The 23,850-nt window shown below is 38.8% G+C and overlaps 1 protein-coding gene and 1 pseudogene across 1 annotated transcript; both read right to left on the bottom strand.

The window, feature by feature from the left end:
* Nucleotides 1–890: 890 nt before the first annotated feature.
* LOC110902134 (putative disease resistance protein At3g14460) lies at nucleotides 891–5,547 on the bottom strand. The gene is made up of 3 exons (XM_022148866.1): nucleotides 5,450–5,547; nucleotides 4,421–4,817; nucleotides 891–2,795 (listed from the first exon to the last, which is right to left on the bottom strand). The coding sequence occupies exons 1-3, from the start codon at nucleotides 5,545–5,547 to the stop codon at nucleotides 891–893; spliced, it is 2,400 nt and encodes a 799-aa protein (XP_022004558.1).
* A 4,534-nt stretch (nucleotides 5,548–10,081) lies between these two features.
* LOC110902135 lies at nucleotides 10,082–22,103 on the bottom strand (annotated as a pseudogene).
* Nucleotides 22,104–23,850: the final 1,747 nt, after the last annotated feature.

Here is a 23,850-nt window from a genome sequence, read left to right as displayed (position 1 = left end):
TACAAGTCTGAATATGCCACAGTTTATGTTTGGAATCGAAAATTAGATCACAAGAATACCAATGAAAAGCTGATCTTCCGTTGCAAACACACCGCAGGTCATTGCAAGAGTGCCAAAAATGAGGAAATAGGTACTTTGGTTAAATAAAATAATGATATAGTCAAAACTAATACAAGTGAAGCACCAGTCAGTAATAAAGGTAATCGGTATACACACAAAATACAATCTGTGATCTGACCCGTTACCAACAAAATACAACCCAATACCATCAAAATACAATATGAGTCAACTGGTTCTTTTATTCACAAATCACTAATAGGTTTGGACAAAACAAGATAAAGAAAAAAGGAAGCAATGCTCCCTGCTGTGAAGGTTGGCAAATCTGTAGTAGAAAGTGTAAAACGCTTCCCATCACAACTAGATCTGCAGCATCAAAGTGTAATAGATATAATCGTGGTTAGTTTCCTCATAGATCAAACTGTCAAATTAAATAAGAAAGCTCAAAGAGCATATCAAAGTTAAGCTATTAGTATACAGATAATGAGAATAGTAATTGGCAACGCATATGGCGACAAACATAATTCAAATGATTCATCATTTCCACATATTATTATATTTGGACATCTGCAACTGTGAGTCACAAGCTGGGATATGTAACTAAATATTAATTCAATAATTTTTTAATTTGGTAAATTGTCAAAATAAACGAGTTCAGATCTTGATTTACCAAATAAAGAATATTATATACTCCTCAAACACAGAAAACAGTAAACCAAATATTTGAGATTATATTTGAAATAATTTGTAAAATTTTTTTTTATAAATAAGTTATTAAATAAAAAATTATTAAAGGTAGAGGGAGTAACAACATTTCTGGTAGATCCATCATCTTAGGGCAAAAGCCAAAAGTGAGATGCTGGAGGGAGGGGAGGGGAGGTGTTGGGGATGCCAAGAGCCCAAGATACTTCCTTCAGATTAGGGCAATCTTTAAAAGAGAGAGATTGGAGGGAGGTGAGGTGTAGTTCCACTGAAAACGATTCCAGTTTCTTAAATCCATATAATTCAAGAGAAGTAAGAGATGAAGGAAGAAGATGAGAAAACCCACTGCAACTACGAGCTCCATCATCACATTGCAACTTCAATTCAACAAGTGAGGTTGGAAATTTATTTGTGCCCCACTCTGAGATTGGCTTCTTCAAGTTCGCTATTACTAAGGAATGCAAATTGGGAGGCCAAACCCAACTAGGAATAGAAGCATCCATACTCTGACAATCGAATATTATCAGCGTCTTTAAAGACGTCAAATTGCCACGAAGAAAGGAACCATCCAATTTGGGGGAATCACTTATCATCAGTGTCTTTAAAGACGTCAATTTGTCAGGAAGAAAGGAAACTTCCAATTTGGGACAATTCTTTATTTCCAGTTTCTTTAACGATGTCAAATTGCCACGAAGAAAGGAACCATCCAATTTGGGACAATTGAATAAATTCAGTTCCGTTAATGATGAAAAATTGTCAGGTAATGACTCAAGACTTTCACAATCTTCTATTTTCAATGTGGTGAGGCAAACCAAACAATTAAGGATTGATTTCAGATTTGGCCAATCACTTATCCATACATCTTCAAGCTTCGGCATGCTGCTTCTGTTGTTGTTGTTGTTCATTTTTTGTCCTCCCAACTCACTTTCCAATAGTTTCCTGCATTCCCTGATTTGAAGTGACCTGAGCTTCTCCTGTCCTCCTTTTGGAAACGAGACATCTGTAATTGAACTACATTCAAAGACAAGCAACTCTTCAACGCCATCTGGACAACTGCAACGTTCCATATTATGACAATTATAAACTCCCAATATCCTAAGAGATGTTAGCATGTTGCTCCTACAATTATCATCGTCCTCTTTCTCTCCTAAACTCACCAATTTATCACAACCATCCACTTTCAATGTCCTCAGCTTCACAAGAAACTTAGTTGCATCTGCATCTGATTTCACCAGGTACCTTATTTCATTACAGCTCCACATGCTTAATTCTTCCACTGCCCCAAGATACTCTATAACACCTCCCCACACCACATCATTAAGCCCTGAAATATCCCATATTATCAACTTAGTGACTGCTGATGCTACTTCAACCAGACTTCTTAACAGACCACTATGACACGTAATTAATGTTAGAACATTCAGTGAAGGCAGTGCCTCAAGTGTGACTTCAACCAAATTAGGACAATCTTTTATTTCAAGCTTTTGCAAGCGTGGAAACACAGCTCCTGACCATTTCTTCCACCCACCCATATCATCAAACCTCAGAATTTCAAGAGAATGAAATGCTTGACCAGTCCCAAATAACTCAAAACGCACAACTTCCACTCCATGCAAGCCTTCAATTAACAACTCCTTCAGTGATGGTAGTTGTCCCAGTGGCGGTATTGATGTACATCTCTTACAACCACTTATTGACACATGCTTCAAATTAAGAAACAAGGGATCCCCAACCCAGTTTGGAAACTCCAGTCCCCCATATGACCTAATTTTGAGTTTTATTAACTCATCTTGACAAGGCTTTAGCTCATTCAAGACCTCTTTTTCAAGCATTTCATTTCGTGAATCGTATAGCTCATCACCCCATACAAGCTCTAACTCACTAAGCCTCTTTTCTGAAAAGTTCGCATCCTGTGCATGAATTGCATTTTGCACTTTTTCCAAACCTACAATGGAGACTTTCCCACATAGATTCTTAAAGTCTTTAAGTTTGGCTATTTCAAATCCGCTTTTGCATTTTGCACTTTTTCTAAGTATCTAAACACATGTTTTCGACATTATAACAATTACTATTACATATTAGAACATGTCTAAGCATGTTCAACCCGTCATTTCAAGTTTATAGTTCGGTTCGCAACCAAAAGTCAAACAGTTTGACTTCTGATTTGACTTTCGATTTTGGCCCGATTTAGCTAAGTTAGCTACTGACTTGAAGTTGCATTATGATCATATTTATGTATGGAATAACCCTCTGAGGTTATACCATTTGATCATAATAAGTTGTCGGGTTTTATGCAAGTTCATACATTATGCCATAAAAATGTCAATTTTGCCCTTTTGTGCATGAATTGGTTTTTAAATCATATTGAACATATAAAGTGTAATACCTATTGATGTGGTAACATAATAAAGATGTTTTGGCATAATGAACTTGACATTAGCTCATCCGATCACCCGATACCGCCTATGCACGTACGGTTGACTTATGTAACTTAGTTTATGTAAGTTAACCGAATTGGGTCAATTTCTTTCAATTTCTTTTAAATTCCAGAATGTTATATTGTTTAACCATATTATACAAGTCATAGTACTTGTAAGGGTTTAAACTACATTCTATCCGGTCACCGCTTAATCTAGCGTTCCGTACCGTTTTCTTTATATATTAGTTAACCGGTCCAAGTCTATGACTTGAATAGGAACCGTTAACATTCTAATTGGTTATTATACCATTCATTCCAGACTAAGGGCGTCTAGTTAGTTGCAACCTTGCTAGTTGTTTTGTTATATTGGCTGTGCTTATATAATTGTCTTTGGATTATAAAGACTTAAGCCAGGTAAATACTCTTAACCTACTTTTCCTATACGGGCTTGGGATATGGTAAATTATTACTGCTTGGTCGGGTGTGGATCAATGACAGATTGTGTCTAAAAATCCGAATAACCCCTTTTAATTTGTTTTGCTTGATAACTTAAACATTGCGGGGGGGGGGGGTTAATGCGTCCATGTCCTGGATATCCTCGGCTCATTTAATTGCAAATGGCCACGACTTAAGCACGGGGTGTAGGCATACACCCGACATACGCTAATGCTATAATAAAATATTTTCTTGCCCTTATGAGGATATCCTTTTATGGGTTAAAGTGGCGTGTCGATTAATCATGTTATCGGAGTTTAGTTCCGGACCCCATATGTATTGACAAGCATGTAATACTGATAACAAGAGACATATTTTATCCCAAGTTATTTATGAAAATATATGTGCCTAGTGTACATGAAAATGATTTTGAAATATTTTCAAAATGTGTCGGTTATTTGTGTTTACCAGTGTAAACTAACGTATTTTCAAAAGACTAAGCGCAAGTTGCAAAGTACGTAAATAGGCTGGAAGCTACCCGGTAATTGCTTAAGTGGAATTTGCAACTCCATGCAAGATGCCTAGTAGTCTGTTTATGTAATCATTTGTTTATCCGATCCGCCTGTGGATCTTTTATAGACTTTTGGTCTGTATAATATTTGAACATTTGGACATTTTTAATTTGTAATAGTATTTTATACTCCCAAGACTTCCGCTGTGTTATTCTGAATATCTGCTTCAATTTGTCATATACCCCAAGTTCGGGCCCACCGGGAAAACAAAGTGTGACAATATATTATCCAGTACCAATAGAATTTTTTTACCCTTTATGTGATCTCTAATATCTTCTTGAAGTTTATTAAAATCTTCATTATCAGAATCTTCATTATCAGAATCTTTATTTCCCTTCCTTAGCTCACCCACTGTAGCTTCAAATATCTCTTTGCTTATACCAGGGATATTAAAGTCATCTGAAACACAAACCCATGCCTTGAGCTCAAAGTGATCCTTGACCTGTTGTTCGTCATACACAAGTCTAGCAAGAGTAGTTTTCCAAACCCCACCCATGCTAAGTATGGGAACAATGCTATAGTTTTGATCACATGGTTCATCAGCCGGTAACAATAACCGTTGAACCAGTGCATCTTTCTGACCTTGGCGTTGAACAATACTAGATGGGTTGACAACAGAGGTTTGTAATCTTCTATTATTGTTATTGTTATTGTTATTGTTATTGTGATTATTATTGTTATTATTATTATTATTATTATTATTATTATTATTATTATTATTTTTATTATTATTATTATTATTATTATTATTATTATTTCTTGGCCTAGTTTCATCTTCCATTCTCAAACCAAAATCATATTTCTGCTTAACTAGACGTTCTAATTTGGCATTTGTTGGGTTGTGGAGGATTTGACTAGTAGGGTTGTTCCTTGTTACACTCCTTCTGCATCTAGCAATCTAGCAGGGGTGTTCTATGCTACACTCCTTTTGCAGCTAGCGGGAGTATTCTCTGTTTATGTAATTTTAAAGTCAACAACCCTAGTTGTTCCCCATATAAATACTTCTCTTCACGTACTGTAAACTTCTTGAGCACCTAATACAAAGAAAACTAGTTGTGGAGAGTGGATGTAGATCAAGCTTGATCGAACCACTATAAATCTTGTGTTCTCGTGAATTAGAGTGTGTGTGTGAGTGTGCAAGCTTGCTGATTATTGTTCTATTATTTGTGTGAATTGTGTTCTTGACCTAACAACTGGTATCAGAGCACAGGCTCTCGATTGATTCGCACAAACTAGTAACAAACAGAGGTGAAGAAGAAGATACCTGTCGGGACTAGGGTTCCGATTGAAGATGTGTTCATCGTCGCCGTAGTAGATCGTGACTAGGGTTTCAGAAACCCAGTAGCCGCCGCCGTTGTTCATCTTCCCGCCGCTAGCACATCCGCCGCTGCCTAGGGTTTCAAATTAGAGACCATCCTTGCTGGAAATCGCATCTAGGGTTTCAAAATCGAAGGTCTAGGGTTTCGATTTTGCTTGGGATTCGCTGGATTTCAGAAGGAGAAACAAGCCTTTCTTGTTCTATGCGTAGGAAGAAGTAGAAGAACAGACGTGTTCTGTTTTTTTTTTGTCTTTCTTTAAGGGAATTAAGTTTTCCTTATTTGCTAGAAGAACCCCCAACTTTGACAACGTTCTTATCAGCCATCCTTATTTTGCTCAGTGCCATTTCAAAGCTTGAAACAAATAAGTGTTTGTTTCCGTTTATTGCTTCCACTAGTATAATTATCATTTAGCAGTACAAATTTGTTTAGTTTGTAGCAAATTGATAATTGTTCGTTAAAATGGCAGAAGATAGTAAAATCAAGATTGACAAGTTTGATGGTAGTGATTATGGATTTTGGAGAATGCAAATTGAGGATTTGTTGTATCAAAAGGGTTTGCATTTGCCTATGTTGGGAACACAACCGGATGACATGTATGATGAAGAATGGAAGTTGTTGGATAGACAAGGTTTGGGTGTGGTTAGGCTTTCTTAGGCAAAGAGTGTTGCGTATAACATTGTCAATGAAACAACTACTTATGGTGTATTGAAAGCTTTGTCCAACATGTATGAAAAACCATCTGCTTCAAATAAAGTATTCCTCATCCGACAATTGGTTAACACCAAGATGAAAGAAGGCATGTCAGTTACCTCTCACATAAACGAGTTCAACTCGATTATCTCTCGTTTAGCCTCAGTTGAAATAAAGTTTGATGATGAAGTACAAGCGCTCCTCCTTTTATCATCATTGCCCGAAAGTTGGTCAGACACAGTCACAGCTGTTAGTAGTGCATCCGGCACTACCAAACTCACTTTTGAGGGTATTCGTGACTTGATTATAAATGAAGATATCAGACGGAGAAGCAATAATGAAACTTCCAGTTCAAGTTCTTTATTGCACACAGAAAGTAGAGGAAGAAGAAACGATAGAGGAACTAATCGAGGTAGGTCAAAGTCCAGAAAAAGGGGGCAGTCAAAGAACAGAAAAGATATTGAATGTTGGAACTGCAAAGAAAAGGGTTACTTTAGAAGCCAATGTACAAAACCAGCTGCAAAGAAAGAAGTAAACAGTGTAGTCTCTAAAGAATCAGGAGATGCTCTCATATGTTGTGTTGAGAATTCAGTGGAATCCTGGATTATGGACTCTGGTGCTTCTTTCCATGCTATCTCATGCCCATATATGGTCAAGAATCTACGAACAGGTAACTTTGGTAAAGTTCGTTTAGCCGATGATCAAATGCTTGATATTACGAGTATTGGAGATGTAGACTTGAAGACCTCATTGGGAACTATATGGACATTGAAAGATGACAGGGTTAATCCTAATTTGAGAAGAAAGTTAATTTCAGTTGGTAAATTGGACGATGAAGGGTTTAATGTTCACTTTGGGGGTGGACAATAGAAAGTGATCAAAGGCAACTTAGTGATTGCCAAAGGAAAGAAGCAAGGCACTCTATACATGGCAGAGATTCATGCCGAAGGTGTTCATGCCATGACCACCAGTCCGAGTCCATCTACTTTATGGCACAACCGACTCGGACACATGAGCGAGAAGGGATTGAAGATGTTGGCTCAGAAAGGGAAGTTTCCAGACTTGAAGAAAGTGGAAACTGAATTCTGTGAATCTTGTGTCTTTGGTAAACAAAGGAGAGTCACTTTTGTGAAGACCGGGAGGACACCGAAAGCTTAGAAGCTGGAGCTTGTTCACTCAGATGTATATGGACCAACATCAGTTTCATCTCTAGGAGGCTCGAGATACTATGTTACCTTCATCGATGATTCAACATGCAAGGTATGGGTCTATTTTCTTAAACATAAATCTGATGTATTTGATGCTTTTAAGATATGGAAATCTGCTGTTGAAAATGAAACTAATTTGAAGGTAAAGTTCTTAAAGTCGGACAATGGTGGTGAATACATAAGCAAGCAATTTATTGACTATTGTGCCAAGAAAGTGACAAAGACGATCAAGACGGTTCCAGGAACTCCTCAGTAGAATGGTGTAGCTGAGAGAATGAACAGAACACTGAATGAGAGGGCAAGAAGCATGAGGTTGAATGCAGGGATGCCTAAAACATTCTGGGCAGATGTAGTTAACACTGCAGCCTACATGATTAACTGTTCACCATTCGTTCCCTTGGGTTTCAAATTGCCAGAAGAAATGTGGCAAGGAAATGAGGTAAGTCTCGAACACTTAAGAGTCTTTGGTTGTAGTGCTTACGATTTGTTAAAAGATGGTGACAGGGATAAGTTAGACTCAAAGTCCAAGAAGTGCACATTCATTGGTTATGGGTCAGAAAAGATAGGTTACAGGCTTTGGGATAATGAAGGCAGAAAAGTAATCAGAAGCAAAAATGTCATCTTCAATGAAAACGAATTATACAAAGACAGAAACACCAAAGGATTAGAAGTTTAAAAAGAATATGTTGAATTCGAAAATGGTGATACAAGAAAAGAAGCTTCAGTCGACATTCCAGAAAATGGGGATGAGTCAAGCGACAGTGGGAGCTTAGGGGATGATTCTAGTAATGATTCGGAGGAAGAAGAAGCTACTCCTTCAACTCCAAACTCCCCAGAAGCACCTCAAGTTCAACCAAGAAGGTCGTCTAGAGCCACTAGACCGCCAAACAGGTACTCACCATCAGTCAACTACATACTTTTGACAGAAAATGGTGAACCCCAGTGTTACTCTGAAGCTATGGGGTTGAAAGATTCATTGCAGTGGGAGCTTGCAATGAAAGATGAAATGAAGTCGCTTGAGAAGAACAAGACCTGGCACTTGACAAAGCTTCCATCTGGGAAGAAGGCTCTTCAGAACAAATGGGTTTTCAGGGTTAAGGATGAACATGATGGTACTAAACGGTACAAAGCAAGATTAGTAGTCATGGTATTTCAACAGAAATAGGGAATTGATTTCAATGAAATATTCTCTCCGCTGAAGATGACTACCATCAGACCTGTTCTCAGTATTGTAGCAGCAGAAGGCTTACATCTCAAGCAGCTAGATGTCAAGACAGCTTTTCTACATGGTGACCTAGAAGAAGACATCTACATGACACAACCAGAAGGTTTTCGGGTTAAAGGCAAAGAAAACTTGTTGTGTAAATTGAAGAAGAGTTTGTATGGTCTGAAACAAGCGCCTAGACACTGGTACTTGAAGTTTGATAACTTCATGGGAAGAGTTGGTTACAAGAGATGTGACAATGACCATTCTTGTTACATTAAGAAGTTCAAGGGTTCTTATATCATTCTACTACTCTATGTGGATGATATGTTAATTGCCGGTTCAGACATGACAGAGATCAAGCAGTTGAAGAAACAAATGTCTGAAGAATTTGAGATGAAAGACTTGGGAGCTGCAAACCAAATACTCGGGATGAGTATTTTCAGAAACAAAGAAGATGGTTCTTTGACACTCTCTCAAGAGAAGTACATTGAGAAAGTGTTAGAGAGATTCAGCCTTAAAGATGCCAAGATCAAAAGCACACCTTTGGGAAGTCACTTTAAGCTTTCTAAAGTTCAATCACCCAAATCAGATTAAGACAAAGAAGAAATGGCTAAAGTTCTGTATGCATCTGCAGTTGGTAGCCTCATGTATGCAATGGTATGCACGAGACCAGATATTGCTCATGCAGTGGGAGTTGTTAGTCGGTTTATGTCCAATCCGGGAAGAGAACATTGGGAAGCAGTTAAATGGCTACTAAGATATTTAAAGGGAACTTCAAAAGTGGCATTACAATTTAAGGGGAAAGAGGTTATTCTGAAGGGTTTTGCGGATGCGGACCTTGGTGGGTGTAAAGAGTCATTCAAAAGCACCACATAGTATGTCTTTACAGTGGGAGGCACTGCTGTAAGTTGGATTTCCAAACTTCAGAAAAGTGTTGCCCTATCAACCACAGAAGCGGAGTATATGGCAGTTGCTGAAGCAAGCAAAGAGCTTATTTGGTTGAAGAATTTTCTCAAAGAGCTTGGCAAGGAACAAGTTGATTGTGCATTGTTCTGTGACAATCAAAGTGCAATACACCTTGCAAAGAACCATGTCTTCCAGTCGAAGACGAAACATATACAAGTGAGATATCACTTTATCAGAGATCAAGTCAGTGATGGAACTCTAAAGTTAAAGAAGATCAAAGGAACTGAAAATCCAGCTGATATGTTGACTAAGGTTGTCACCTTAGAGAAGTTGAAGCTTTGCATAGCTTCAACCGGCCTTCAGGTTAACTGATGAGAAGGCCGCCCACAACTAGTAAAGATGAAGAGGTTACAGAGGTACTTATGAAGATGAAGTTTTAAGGAGAGCAGTTTGAAGTTGTCAAAGCCTCCAAGTGGGAGATTGTTGGGTTGTGGAGGATTTGACTAGTAGGGGTGTTCCTTGTTACACTCCTTCTGCATATAGCAATCTAGTAGGGGTGTTCTGTGCTACACTCCTTTTGCAGCTAGCAGGAGTATTCTCTGTTTATGTAATTTTAAAGTCAACAACCCTAGTTCTTCCCCATATAAATACTTCTCTTCATGTACTGTAAACTTCTTGAGCACCTAATACAAAGAAAACTAGTTGTAGAGAGTGGATGTAGATCAAGCTTGATCGAACCACTATAAATCTTGTATTCTTGTGAATTAGAGTGTGTGTGTGAGTGTGCAAGCTTGCTGATTATTGTTCTATTGTTTGTGTGAATCGTGTTCTTGACCTAACAAGGCATTAATACAATCTAACTTGTCATGCATCTTAATACTTGGTGAGAAGTTTGTGCAGCAACCTGGGATAAGCTTTCTTACCTTGCTGGTGATGGCTTCTGAGTCACGAGGCATAACTTCGGTTGCCCAACCTTTGAGTACGTCATCGATGTCATAAGCCAAATACTGGAGATTATTCAGCCACCCTTTCACAGCATCATCGGTTATCTCCTTCCGAGAAGCATCAACAAGCACACCTTGGATGAGTTTACATTATCATTGTAACAATACAATCTTTTTGATCATATCGAAAACAAAAGTTACCTAGTAAATTCTAAGAGAAACTGTTTTGACCCGTTACCCAACCCACCAGACTCGCCCAAAAAAGATTGTTAACACATGTAGAAGTTGAATATACGTACTTGTCCTGAAATAAAGTCATTGAGGATGATCATGATCAACGCCTCAATAATCGTGCCAGGCCACGCCTACAATATCCTATAAAAAAATCAATACCTGGAAATCTTTTGAGATAAAATCCAAGAAAGAAAAACTTGAAAAAATGCAAATATTTATATAGAACTTTATGATAAAAGAAATCACGTATACGTAATAAGCCAACAAATCGGCTTTTTAAAGCAAGGAATCACAAAGTAATGAGCCCGAATGCAGGATATGAGTAACCAGTTCAGTTTGATAAAAAAGCGAGGTTTAATTATTTTCAGATGTAGAAACATCGGCTTTCCGCTTTCGTAAAGCCCGCCCTATTTTTTTTGCTTGCCCTTAAGGATGATAATCCAACATGATAATAACCCCAACATCGGATTCTTAAAACGACATATTCATTAGCTACAAAATAATGCATATGAATTACCAAGAAATGACAACAAACTCCATGTGGGATTCTAAAAAAATAAAAATAAATAAATAAATCTTTAGCCATAATATAATGCTTTTTATTAACAAATAAGTACTGATTGAATATTAATCTTGTTGAATAAAAAGCAAATGACAATTGTAATATCCGGTATTTTTCAGTGGAAAAAAACATTTCGTATATAACCTTAATACCTCAAATTTCATTAAATACTTTCCTTTTATATTTAAGTAAATATATATAATTTTGGTAAAATTATTATTATTCATTAATAGTTCTATAACATAAAACTATATACATTTAAATCTTTTTAGAAATAAACATTATAAAGTTCGAAGGACTGAAATTGCCATTTTGGCTATATTAAAGAATAAAAGAAGCAAAGTTTAAACCTGTTTTTGAAAAGAACTAAAAACTGCAGGGACTAAACATGAGCGAACTTCAAACTTTCAAACAACGCAGCGCGTTGTCTTCCTCCTTCGTTAATCCGACCAGTTTTTCCGGCGGACTTCCGGCAGTCCGGAAAGCTTGTAATCGAGCACTTCTGAGGTAAAATTTTGATCTGATTTTGTTTGTATTGTTATGAGAATCAAACGCCCTCTGTTAATTTTGATTAACAGAGGGTATAACATTGTTAATTTGCGAATCAAATGAATAGGGCTCGTAGATAGTTTTGGGGAAATTAGTCATAGTTATAAAATTATTCAACTCAAAAGCAATGTGTTCCTTACAACCAGACAGCTTTTCATCACCTGTGGGTATATACCATTGTTGTAAAAATCCCGACTAGGCAGCGATTAGTCAATCGGCGATTAATCGCTAGTCGTCCAGTAACTGAGTAATTTTTCGTTAATCAGTCCATTAATCGCTAGTCGGGCCTAGTCGGACCTAATCGGGCTTAGTCGGACTTAGTCGGCCAGCCAAAAATCGGTAATTCCGGATAGATTCCGGCAAAAAACCTGTATATTCCGGCCAAAACCTCTAAATTCTGTCCAGTTTACAACCAAAACATGTGAATTCCAACAATTAATCTTGCATACTTAAAAATGAGTTGAGTAACAGTTAAAATCTAGCTACTTAAAATATTTACCTATAAAAATGTGTAAATGTATACATAAAACTGAAAATTACATATAAAAAACCCGATCCGATTAATCCCGAGTAGTCGCTAGTCATCACCTCACCGGCCGACTAGCGAGTTCTCCAACCTTGGTATATACAAAAGCAATGTGTTCCTTATTTTGACTCAACTCGTTTTGACGCATACAGGTCTGAATTTGCCACTGGTTATGTTTGGAATCAAAAAGTAGATCTCTAGAAAACCAATGAAAGGCTGACCTTCCATTCCAAACACACCTCAGGCCATTGCAAGATTGCCAAAAATGTAGGACACATGTGGTGGTGTAAGTTTTTGAATCATGGGCACATTGGTTAAATAACATGATGAAATAGTCAGAAGTAACATCAGTGATGCATCAATCACTAATAGAGTAATACACACACAATAGACAATTTGTGATCTGACATTCTGACCCATTACAAACAAAATAAAACCCATTACCAACAAAACACAATCTCAGTCAACTGGTTATTTTATTCACAAATTACTAATAGGTATGGACAAAAATCGATAAAGGAAAAAGGTAGCCAATATCATAATCTTCCAATCAAGTCTAACGTTTCGCTCGCTGCTGTGAAAGTTGGCAAATCTGTATTCCATGAAAATGAAACCAGAGAGCAGCCATATGAATTTGAGTAGTAGTGGTAAGACATGATTAAAATCAATTACTGTATAAAACATAATTTTTTAAAACACTTTTATTAATTACATAAACACACATGCTTAAATTTTGACATATTTCATGGAAATCCCATCGTCTGAACCGATTTGAATTTAAACACATTACACAGCAGTTATTTGATTTAAAATCGTTCAAGAGAGAGAGGGAGAAGGAGACCTTCATATAAAACTAGAATGACCCCAGAAGTCTATGTGGATACGTGGGATATGGGAGATAAGGAGCCAGTAACTCCCGTTTTTTCTGCATCGTTCTTCCAGAATTGGGCAATTACGCCAGATGTCTAATCTCAAGAGTGAAGGCAACAACATTTCTGGTAGATACATCATTCTAGGGCAATCTCTAAAGGAGAGCCGGTGGAGGAAGGTGAGGTTTTGGCAATGCGAAGACACTTTCTTCAGATTATAACAACCGCGAAAATAGAGATGCTTGAGGTATTGGAGTCCCACTGAAAATGATTCCAATTTCTCAAATCCATTTATTTGAAGAGAAGTAAGAGATGAAGGAAGAAAATGAGAAAACTGACTACAACTACTCACTCCGTCGTCACCCCATAACTCTAGTTCCACAAGTGAGGTTGGAAAACTTTGCGGGCCCCACTTAGAGATCGGCTTCTTCAAATACCCTACTTTCAAGTAACGCAAACTGGGAGGCCAAACCCATCCAGGTAAAGAAGCATCCATACTTGGACAATTGAATATTTCCAGTCTCTCTAAAGATGTCAAATTGTCAGGAAATGACTCAAGACTTTCACAATCATATATGCTCAATTCAGTGAGGTGAACCAAGCAATTCAGTTCAATGATTGATTTCAGATTTGGCCAATTATTTATCATGATATATTCAAGCATTGGCATGCTGCTTCTGTTGTTCATTTCTTGTCCTCCCCACTCCTTTTCCAATAGGTTCCTGCAATTCCATATTCTAAGTGACCTGAGCTTCTCCTGTCCTCCTTTTGGAAACGGGACAACTGTCATTGAACTACAACCAGAGACAGTCAACTCCTCAACGCCATCTGGACAGCTGCAACGCTCCATATTCTTACAGTTATACACTTCCAACTTCCTAAGAGACGTTAGGAGGTTGCTCCTACAATTAGCCTCCTCCTCTTTCTCTCCTATACTCACCAAATTATCACAACTTTCCACTTGCAATTTCCTCAGCTTCACAAGAATCTTACTTGCATCTGCATCTGATTTCACCATGTATCTTATTTCCTTGCAATACTCTATTCTTAATTCTTCAACTGCCCCAAGAAGCTCTATAACACCTCTCCACACCACATCATTAAGCTCTGAAATACGTCTTATTTCCAACTTGATGACTGTTGAAGCTACTTCAACCAGCCTTCTCAACACACCACTATCACACTTATCTAATACTAGAACATTTAATGAGGTTAGTGCTTCAACTGACAATTGAACCAAACTAGGACAATCATTTATTTCTAGAACTTTCAATGAAGGCATAGCTACAAGTTTCGCTTCAACCAGATTAGGACAATCTTCTATTTCAAGCCTTTGCAAGCGTGGAAACACAACCCCAAACCATTTCTTCCACCCACGCATATTACTAAAACTCAGAATTTCAAGTGAAGGAAATGTGCGACCAGTCACAAATAACTCAAAATTCACAACTTCCACCCCATATAAGCCTTTAATATACAACTCCTTAAGTGAAGGTAGTTGTGCAAGTGGGGGCAGAGATGTACATCTCTTACAACCACTTATTGACACATGCTTCAAATTAAGAAATGAGGGATCTCCAACCCAGCTTGGAAACTCTAGTCCCCCGTATGACCGAATTTCGAATTGTATTAACTTCTCATCATGAGGCCTCAGCTCATTTAGGACCTCTTTTTCAAGGATTACATTTCGTGAATCATATTGCTCATCATTCCATACAAGCTCTAACTCACTAAGCCTCTTTTGGGAAAGGTTCGCCTCATGTGCATGAATTGCATTTTGCACTTTTTCCAAGCCTTCAATGGAAATTTTCTCATTTAGGTTCTTAAAGTCTTTAAGTTTTGCTATCTAAAATCCTCTTTCGCTTCCTATAATGATTTTCGAGAGAGCAATTTGTAGGCTTTTCAACTCGCCAATCTCTAGTAACATCTGGAACAAAAGCTGGGTGTTCCTAACGTCAAGATGCCTCAGGTTTTTAAGCTTTAGGAAGTTGTTTGGCAACTTAGCTAAACTCCAACAACCAAATACGTTCAAGGTCTCCAAATTATAGAGATTGCAAACACTTTCTGGGAGATGTGCGATCCCACTATGAGATAGATTAAGGTACCTCAAGTGTCTCAAATAACCAATGGAATCTGGTAATCTCCGTTATCTGAAAACCACTTAAGCAAAGTACCCTTAACAGTGGTAACTTGGGAACCAAGTCACTTAGAATCTTATTGGATAAGTAGAAATACCACCCAGGTGTTTCCTCCCCAACTGAAGTTGCCAATAATGTCCTCAAACTTTTGGCCCTTTCAAATGTCTGGAACTTCTTGTAAGCCACATATTGCTCACGAACAAATGACATATGGCGGTACTTTTCCAGCATGTCCTTTTGAATATTCTCCTTGTTCTCATTATCTAACCTTAAAAAGAACTCGGTAGCAACAGTTGTTGCCAAGTCATTCATGAGGTCATGCATCACAAATAAGCATGGCCGGCCCTGGGGGTGGGCGGGGAGGACCACCGGCCAGGGCCCGAAATTTCGAGGGGCACGTTTTTTATGAAAAAATTCTGATATATATGTAAAATATTTTTTTAATCGGGTACATCCATACAAACACCAACATAGGTCCCTTTACAAAACTATTCTTATGGTTTAGATTAGTTATTAACCCCTTTGGCATTAGGTTTAGATCTTGTGTGAGCCAAATACCCAATTTCGTTAAGGCCTAAGGGCACATTTTTTCGAGCTCGAACAGGGTACACAAATTCTCAGGGCCGGCCGTGCAAATAAGGATTCATTATAAGGTGCATGTTGAAAAAATGACCTTGATAACAACTCGTCAAAGAATTCGTGACCCAAGCATTCGACCGTTGAATCACTTCGAGTTGGTCGGTGCAAGAATCCTTCCGCCATCCATATTAAAAGCAGTTCCTCCTTGTCAAACAGGAAGTCCTTGGGGAACAAGGAGCAGTATGCAAACAATTGTTTCAAAGTAGCAGAAAGATCTTGGTAACTTAGTCTAAAGGCTGGGAGAATTCCACCTTCATCTTTTAATCTCCATATTTGACTGTTTGCCACTTCCTTCCGGTGCTCTACTTCATCTTTTTTTGTTCTCAACAGTCTACCCAGTGCTCTCAAAGCCAAAGGTAATCCATCACATTTTTTAACAATACCTTCTGCATATGGTTTGAGTGACAAATGTGACTCGAAGTTATTTACACCTAATGCATGTAGAGCAAATAAAGACACGGCGTTGTCATACGAGAGACTGTCTAACTGCTTGATCAGAGGATTGTGAACTAGTTGTTTGAGCAATTGATCCTTCCGTGTTTATGATTATTTTACTTCCAGGAGCGCATGTATAGAACGGTCTGACCAGGGTTTCCCAATCTTCATAGCTTTCAGTCCACACATCATCTAGTACCAAAAGAAACTTTTTCTCCCTTAGGTGTGTTTTAAGCTCTTCTTGAAGCAGATTTAAATCTGCAAATTTCTTGTTTACCCGTGCCACACTTTGAAAGATGACTTTGCTTATACCAAAGCTATCAAATTCATCCGAAACACAAACCCATGCTTTGAGTTGGAAGTGATCCTTGACTTGTTGTTCATCATACAAAATTCTAGCGAGAGTAGTTTTCCAAACTCCACCCATACCAAGTATGGGAACAATGCTATAGTTTTGTTCACATGGTTCATCTGCAGGTAACAATAACTGTTGGACCAGAGCATCTTTCTCAGCTTGGCGTCCAACAACACTAGATGGATCGACAACAGAGGTTTGAGATCTTCTATTCTTATTATTTCTTGGCCTAGTTTGATCCTCTGTCACACCCAAATTAAGAGTATGTTTCTCCTTTACCAGATCTTGTAATTTGGTGGAAATTTCATCTAACTGGGCAATTATCGTAGTAGTACTCCGTGAGAAGTTTGTGCAACAAGTTGGTATTAACTTTCTTACCTTGCTGGAGATGCCTTCTGAACAAATTGCTAATCAGTAGCTTAGGAGAAAAGAACATTCAAGTCTTCATTCATTCATTGATAGACAAAAACGTACAGATCGGTTAAATAAGAAAATTGATGCCTATTATCTCTAAAACCAAACAAACTAATCTCTATCTCTGAGTTTATCGACAAAAGATAAGAAGGAATAAAACAAATAAATTAATTTAGAGATAAGGCATAGATTAATTAGGTCCTTTACTCCCCCTCAAGTTGGAGCATGTAGGTTCCGAATGCCCAACTTGTCCAATAAAATCTTTAGCTGAGGTCCTCCCAATGGTTTGGTCAATAAATCTGCTATTTGATTTGCTGATTCAATATGCATTGGCAATATTTCTTTGGACTCTACTCGTTCTCGGACAAAGTAACAGTCCATTTCAACATGTTTGGTACGCTCGTGAAACACTGGGTTATTGGCGATATGACGAGCTGCTTCATTGTCACAAAACAAAATGGTAGAATTAGACTGCTGTGCACCGAGTTCATTGAGCAGCCAACGAATCCACAAAATTTCACTAACTGTAGTTGCCATAGCCCGGTATTCCGCTTCTGCTGAGGATCGTGAAACTACGGACTGTTTCTTAGACTTCCAATAGACAGGTGCCCCACCAAATAAGAGCATGTATCCCGTACGTGACCGTCTAGAGAAAGGACATCCCATCCAATCGGAATCACAATATGTGACTAAGTTACTGCCCCCTTCTTTTGGTAACAAAATCCCCTGACCGACTGTTGTTTTCAAGTACCTAACAATCCGGATAGCCGCATCATAGTGTGGTTGTCTTGGGTCAGCCACAAATTGACTTAGCAAGTTTACAGAGAATGAGATGTCAGGCCTTGTAGCTTGTAAATACAAAAGCCTCCCTATTAACCTGCGATACTGGCCGGCATCAACTTTTGGTTCTTCTTCTGCTCGATCGGGTTTCAAGGTTTGTTCCATCGGGAACGAACTGGGTCTACATCCTTCCAATCCCATGTCCCGTAAAATATCAAGAATATATTTTCTTTGGCTCAAGACCAAGCCTTCTTTGGTGCGAGCAACTTCTATCCCAAGAAAATACTTCAAACTTCCTAGATCCTTGATCGTGAACTGTTCATGCAGCAATGTCTTGGTCGCTTTAATCTTGTCCATGTTATTCCCAACGATTATTACATCATCCACATAAATGAGAGCCGACACGTGGACGGTTCCTTCAGTGAAGATAAACAAGGAAGGATCGGCTACCGATTGTTTGTAACCCATACTAACCAAGGACTGCGTGAATTTATAATACCAATTACGGGAAGCTTGTTTGAGACCATACATGGATTTTCGCAGACGACAAACCCGATCTTCATTATTCATCATGAGACCTTGTGGCACTTTCATGTATACTTCTTCATCTAGATCACCATGTAGGAATGCGTTATTTACATCCAGCTGATGTATGATCCAATCTTGTTTGACAGCGAGAGCCAAAAGTGTTCGCATGGTTACCAGTTTTGCAACCGGTGCAAAGGTGTCGTGGTAGTCCACCCCCTTTTCCATTTGCGTGTATCCTTTTGCCACGAGTCTGGCCTTGTATCGATCCACTTGGCCATCTGGTTTATGTTTTACTTTATAAACCCACTTCGAGTAGATCGCTTTCTTTCCGCTTGGAAGTTTTTCAAGCGTCCATGTTCCATTCTCTTGGAGGGCTTTGATTTCTTGTTCCATAGCTTCACGCCATTTTGGATCCTGTGATGCTTGAACAAAGTTCTTTGGCTCATGACAAGAGTCGATGGCCGATAAAAATGCTTTATGGTTAGCACCAAAACTGTTATATGAAAGGTAATAAGCCAAGGGATGTACCGTTGAGGAAGCTTGTTCAGAAGCCGGGTTTGCGTGATCGATGGAGGGCGGAAGCTGTACCGAATAATCTTTGTACCGTTGCGGTTGAATTCTGGTTCGTGGAACACGTGTTGTCATCGTTTGAGGCGGTGGCGTTTGAAGTTGGGCGCTGTCATTTTGATTGTCATCAGCTGGATCAACAACTTCGCTATCATGTGGGCCCAAATCATGTTCAACGTGTTGGTCAACCCCTCTAATTTCAACGTGTTGCCCAGCCCTACCAATTTCAATTTCATCACCTTTCTCCTCTGAGTGGACTTCCCCTCTCAACCAATCATCTTCAATATTCTCCTTCTCTTCATATACTTATGGTGTTTTGTTGAGTTTTTCAGTTTCAAAAGGGAAGTGAGTTTCAAAGAACTTCACATGCCTGGTTATGACCACTTTCTTTTCATCCAGGTCATAAATTTTATAGCCCTTCGTTCCAAATGGATAACCAAGAAAAATTCCACGTCTACCCCGTGGCTCAAATTTGTCACCTTTTGTGTCATAATTCCGGTGATACGTCAAACAACCAAAAACTCTCATATGATCGTATGTGGGGGCTATGCCAAGTAAAGCTTCATATGGTGTTTTGTTCTTCAGAGTGGTTGAGGGTATTCGATTGATGATGTAAACCGCTGTTAAAATGCACTCTCCCCAGAATTTAACGGGCAATTTGGCTTCGAAACGAAGGGATCGTGCCACTTCTAGGATGTGGCGATGTTTACGCTCCGCCACCCCATTTTGCTGTGGGGTGTGTGGACAAGAGGTCTCTAAAACAATGCCTTTGTCTGCATAAAAGGCTTTCATTTGATTTGAGACAAATTCTCCCCCATTGTCACTTCTAAACCTTTTTATTTTCTTTTCATATTGCCTTTCGACCATTTGATAAAAATTGATTAAACACCCGCTAGCTTCATCTTTGTGTTTAATCAAGTATACCCAAACTGAACGACTATAGTCATCCACCAATGTTAAAAAATAATTAGCACGGGTTAAAGAAGGCGTTCTGTATCCCCCCATATGTCACAATGCACTAACTCAAAACTATCATTCGTTTTTATTGAACTTAAAGGAAAAGGCAATTTCGTGAACTTAGCACGTTGACAAGAATCACAAACGTTGTTATTACAATAATCAAAACGAACATCCTTAAAATAATCCACATGCGACAATTTATCGAACGGGGTATGACCTCATCTTTTATGCCACGTACTAGAAGAAACCGCTTGAGCTTGCCTTTCAGTCTTCATCACCTCCATTCGGTACAGCCCTCCTACGCAATTACCCGCTCCAATTAAGCTCCTCGTTTTCAATCCATGTATTACAAAGAAATCGGGGAAAAAGTGATTGCACAATGCAAATCCCTTGTTAGTTGTCGTACTGAAATCAAGTTACATTTAAAACTAGGTACAAACAACGCTCCTTTCACCTCTATTCCCCCTTTTAGGAGAATATCCCCGCATCCTTTTACCGGGGCATCTTCACCGTTTGCAACGGTGACAGGAGTTTGATTGGATTCAGTGACAACGTTTTTGAGAACCTCTTGTTGTGAGATCATATGTTCCGTTGCCCCTGAGTCCATTATATCCCAAATCGAATCGTTTTTACACATACCTGCCATATTTGCTTGAGGAGCTGATTCTTCTTGTGGCTTGTTACCACCAAATAATTTTAGGAATAAGCTGTATTGCTCATTGCTCATGCCTGGCACAGGACTTGTCGCAGTTTCGACATAGGCTGCTTTGGGCTTGCTAGCTTCTCTTTTTGCCTTTCCTGGCCACCACTCGGGATACCCGATTCGTTTGAAGCATCCTTCCTTATTGTGTCCGTCTTTACCACAGAAGGTGCAGTGGTCCGTTTTGGTTATGGGGGCTGCCTTTTCGTTCTTTTCCGAACCTTTTTTCGACCATTGCTGCGCATCCTTTTGATTCGCTTGAACCGCCTGAAAAGCCACTGCATCATTAGTTTGCTTCTTCCCGGTAACACTTCTCTGATGTTCATCCTCGGCCACCATATGATATGCATTGCTGAGTGACGGGGTCGGTTTAATAGCCAATATCTGTGTTCGAATGACACTACACTGAATTCATCATCCAGTCCCATTAAGAACTCGTATAATCTCTCTTTTTCCTTTAGCTCGGTAATCTTTTTCCCGACCTCACACTTGCATCCACTGCAGGTGCATCTTGGCGCAGGGAGTACCATATTAATCTCATCCCAGATTTTTATTAAGCGTGTAAAATAGGCAGATACCGTTGTTCCTTCATGTCTTGTAACATGAAGCGATTGCTTGAGTTCGTAGGCCCTCGGTGCACTTTCTTTACCAAACCGCTCCTTCAAGTCGGCCCAGATTTCTGATGCAGTGTTTGCATATTTGACCGACCCCCTTATTTCTTTGTCCATCGCCGTTGTCAACCATCCCTTTACCATGGCATCGCATCGCATCCATGGCATGTAGTCTTTACTTGTTGTCTCTGGCTTGACAATGCTTCCATCTACAAAGCCTATCTTGTTCTTTGCGAACAAGAAATTTGTCATCTCTTGAACCCAGTCATTGAAGTTGCTATCCGTCAGATTATCGTTGACTTGCATCTGCCTTGGATAATCTGAAGGATGCAAGTATAGTGGTGAAGCTGGGTCGATCGATTCATTGGGTTTTGACGTCCCATCCTCACCCGCCATGAGAGTTTTTGATTTTAGGATCTTAAGCCAGATGCATGGGTGAACTCATGCTGCATGGCTTCAGTCAGCCAACCATCAAGTACGTCATCTATGTCATAAGCCAGATGCTGGAGCTCATTAAGCCATTCTTTCACAGAAGTATCTGTTATCTCCTTCTGAGAAGCATCAGCAAGCAAACGTTGGATCTGCCTTAACGATCTGTGCCATTTCTTGATCTCAGCATCAATTCCGTTATAGCGAGCAATGCTTTTCAAAGCTGCAGAGCCCAGCTTCTCAAAGAGCACTTTCAGGAAGGCAGAGAGCACGATTTCAGCCATTGATTACCAACTTATGAAAGATTGTAGATGAAAAGGGCGATGTTATGAAGCTTGTGGATAGTTGTTTCAGTCGTTTAGTTGTTATGATCTTAAGATCGATCTGGAATATTGTTTTGGTCAACCATGGAAATCAGTATCAGCTAACAAGAAAAACGAAGGAGTAGATAACCTAATCCAAAAATGACAATACTTCTCTTTGTTGTTTACTAAAAAATGGTTTTGAAAAATAAACGCGTACTCCAAAGTCACCTACACCACTGTATCCACTTTCATATCTTTAATTTTGTGTTGACACAAAATAATATAGTTTTTGTTATATTAACTTTTAATTTAATAGGTATTGTCTCACTTGGTTTTGTATTATGGAATAATAAAACATAAGAATGATCAAGACACAAAACATGATCCATTCTTTTTGAATGACCAACAATCATGTCAAATTTATTTTTACAAATTACAGACGATGTTCTTTGACTTCAGAATTGACTGATTTTGTCCTTAATGTTTCAAAATCCTGCATGTTATGTCCTTTAGGCCAAACCCAGTTAATTTTCTTCCTCCCATCTTCTTTAACCTAAAACGGTTATCTCATTCTGCAACCCTTATCGAGTAATCGATCCTCACTCTTAGGGGGTGTTTGGCCTAGCTTTTATTTTTTGGCTTATACTTAAATTTTAAAGTAGCTTATAGCTTATTTTCTATCATTTGCCGTTACAAAAACAAGTTTCTTCAAATAAGCTAAAAACCCATCTTCAAATTAGCGTATATAAGCTAATAAGCATAAGCTTAAAAATCCAAACCAAACATTAAAAATCCAAACCAAACACCAAGTTAAGCTTATGTTGTAAAAAAAAGCCAAAAAAGCTATAAGCTTTGTTAAAAAAGCTCGGCCAAACACCCCCTTACCTAAAAAACGAGTCACCCTCCCCTCAAATCGCCTTCACGAGTCTACCTTTGACCATCACACATCAACAGGCCTGTGGCGTGTTGATTCTGTCAGCCTTAACCCATATCGTATTCTTCATCGCAGCTGTTGCAACCGTTCTACACCAGCAAGCAATCGACTCTCCTGGATTACTTCGGCTACAATCACCTACATCACCTTCCAATCGACCTCTCTTGTAAGTCTAAATTGAAAGGTTTGAAGACGCATACCAATTGCTCGATGAAATGCATCAACCAAAATACTTTCTATTTCACACTTCTTACTAGATAAATGGTTATCTTTCATTTTTTTATGAAACTTGTGTTTAGCATGTGTGGGCCTCTAATAAAATAAACCTGGGATGCTGACCTTACATAGAAAATGTTGTACACACCCCAACTCTGACATTGTCCGAGACTTATTCTGGTTTAAAGCATTCAATAAAGTTTAATAAATGAACCTCCCTGATCCTAAAATAACTTGCATCAAGAGTGGATGTCGACTGAAATCTTTCTAATTAGGAGGAGGAACTTGCCTGTGCTGAAAGATCTCCAATGCCTTAGAATCTTCTATATTGTAACAACATCAAATGAATAAACAAAACTTGTGTAGTTGCTATTCGGAACCCTATAGGCTTTTGTATTTGAGTAACCATACAGTAATTGAGATTAAAAATGTTCTACTTGGCTGATTGTTAATTGAAGATCCAAAAATCAGTGAGCCGGAGCCTATGATCTGAATTAGGACCTTGGAGAATGATCGAGGACCTGAACCTGCAAAAGAGAAAACCGTTAGGCTCGCCACAGCGATGGGAGGGCCTCTCTGCGACCACCCTCCGGCATGAGGATAAGTATTTGATAGAGAGAAAAAGTAGGACGAAGGTTCA

This window comes from Helianthus annuus, chromosome 13, assembly GCF_002127325.2.
Source record: "Helianthus annuus cultivar XRQ/B chromosome 13, HanXRQr2.0-SUNRISE, whole genome shotgun sequence".
Classification (NCBI taxonomy): Eukaryota; Viridiplantae; Streptophyta; class Magnoliopsida; order Asterales; family Asteraceae; genus Helianthus; species Helianthus annuus.
This window is presented reverse-complemented; position numbering and strand designations above follow the sequence as displayed.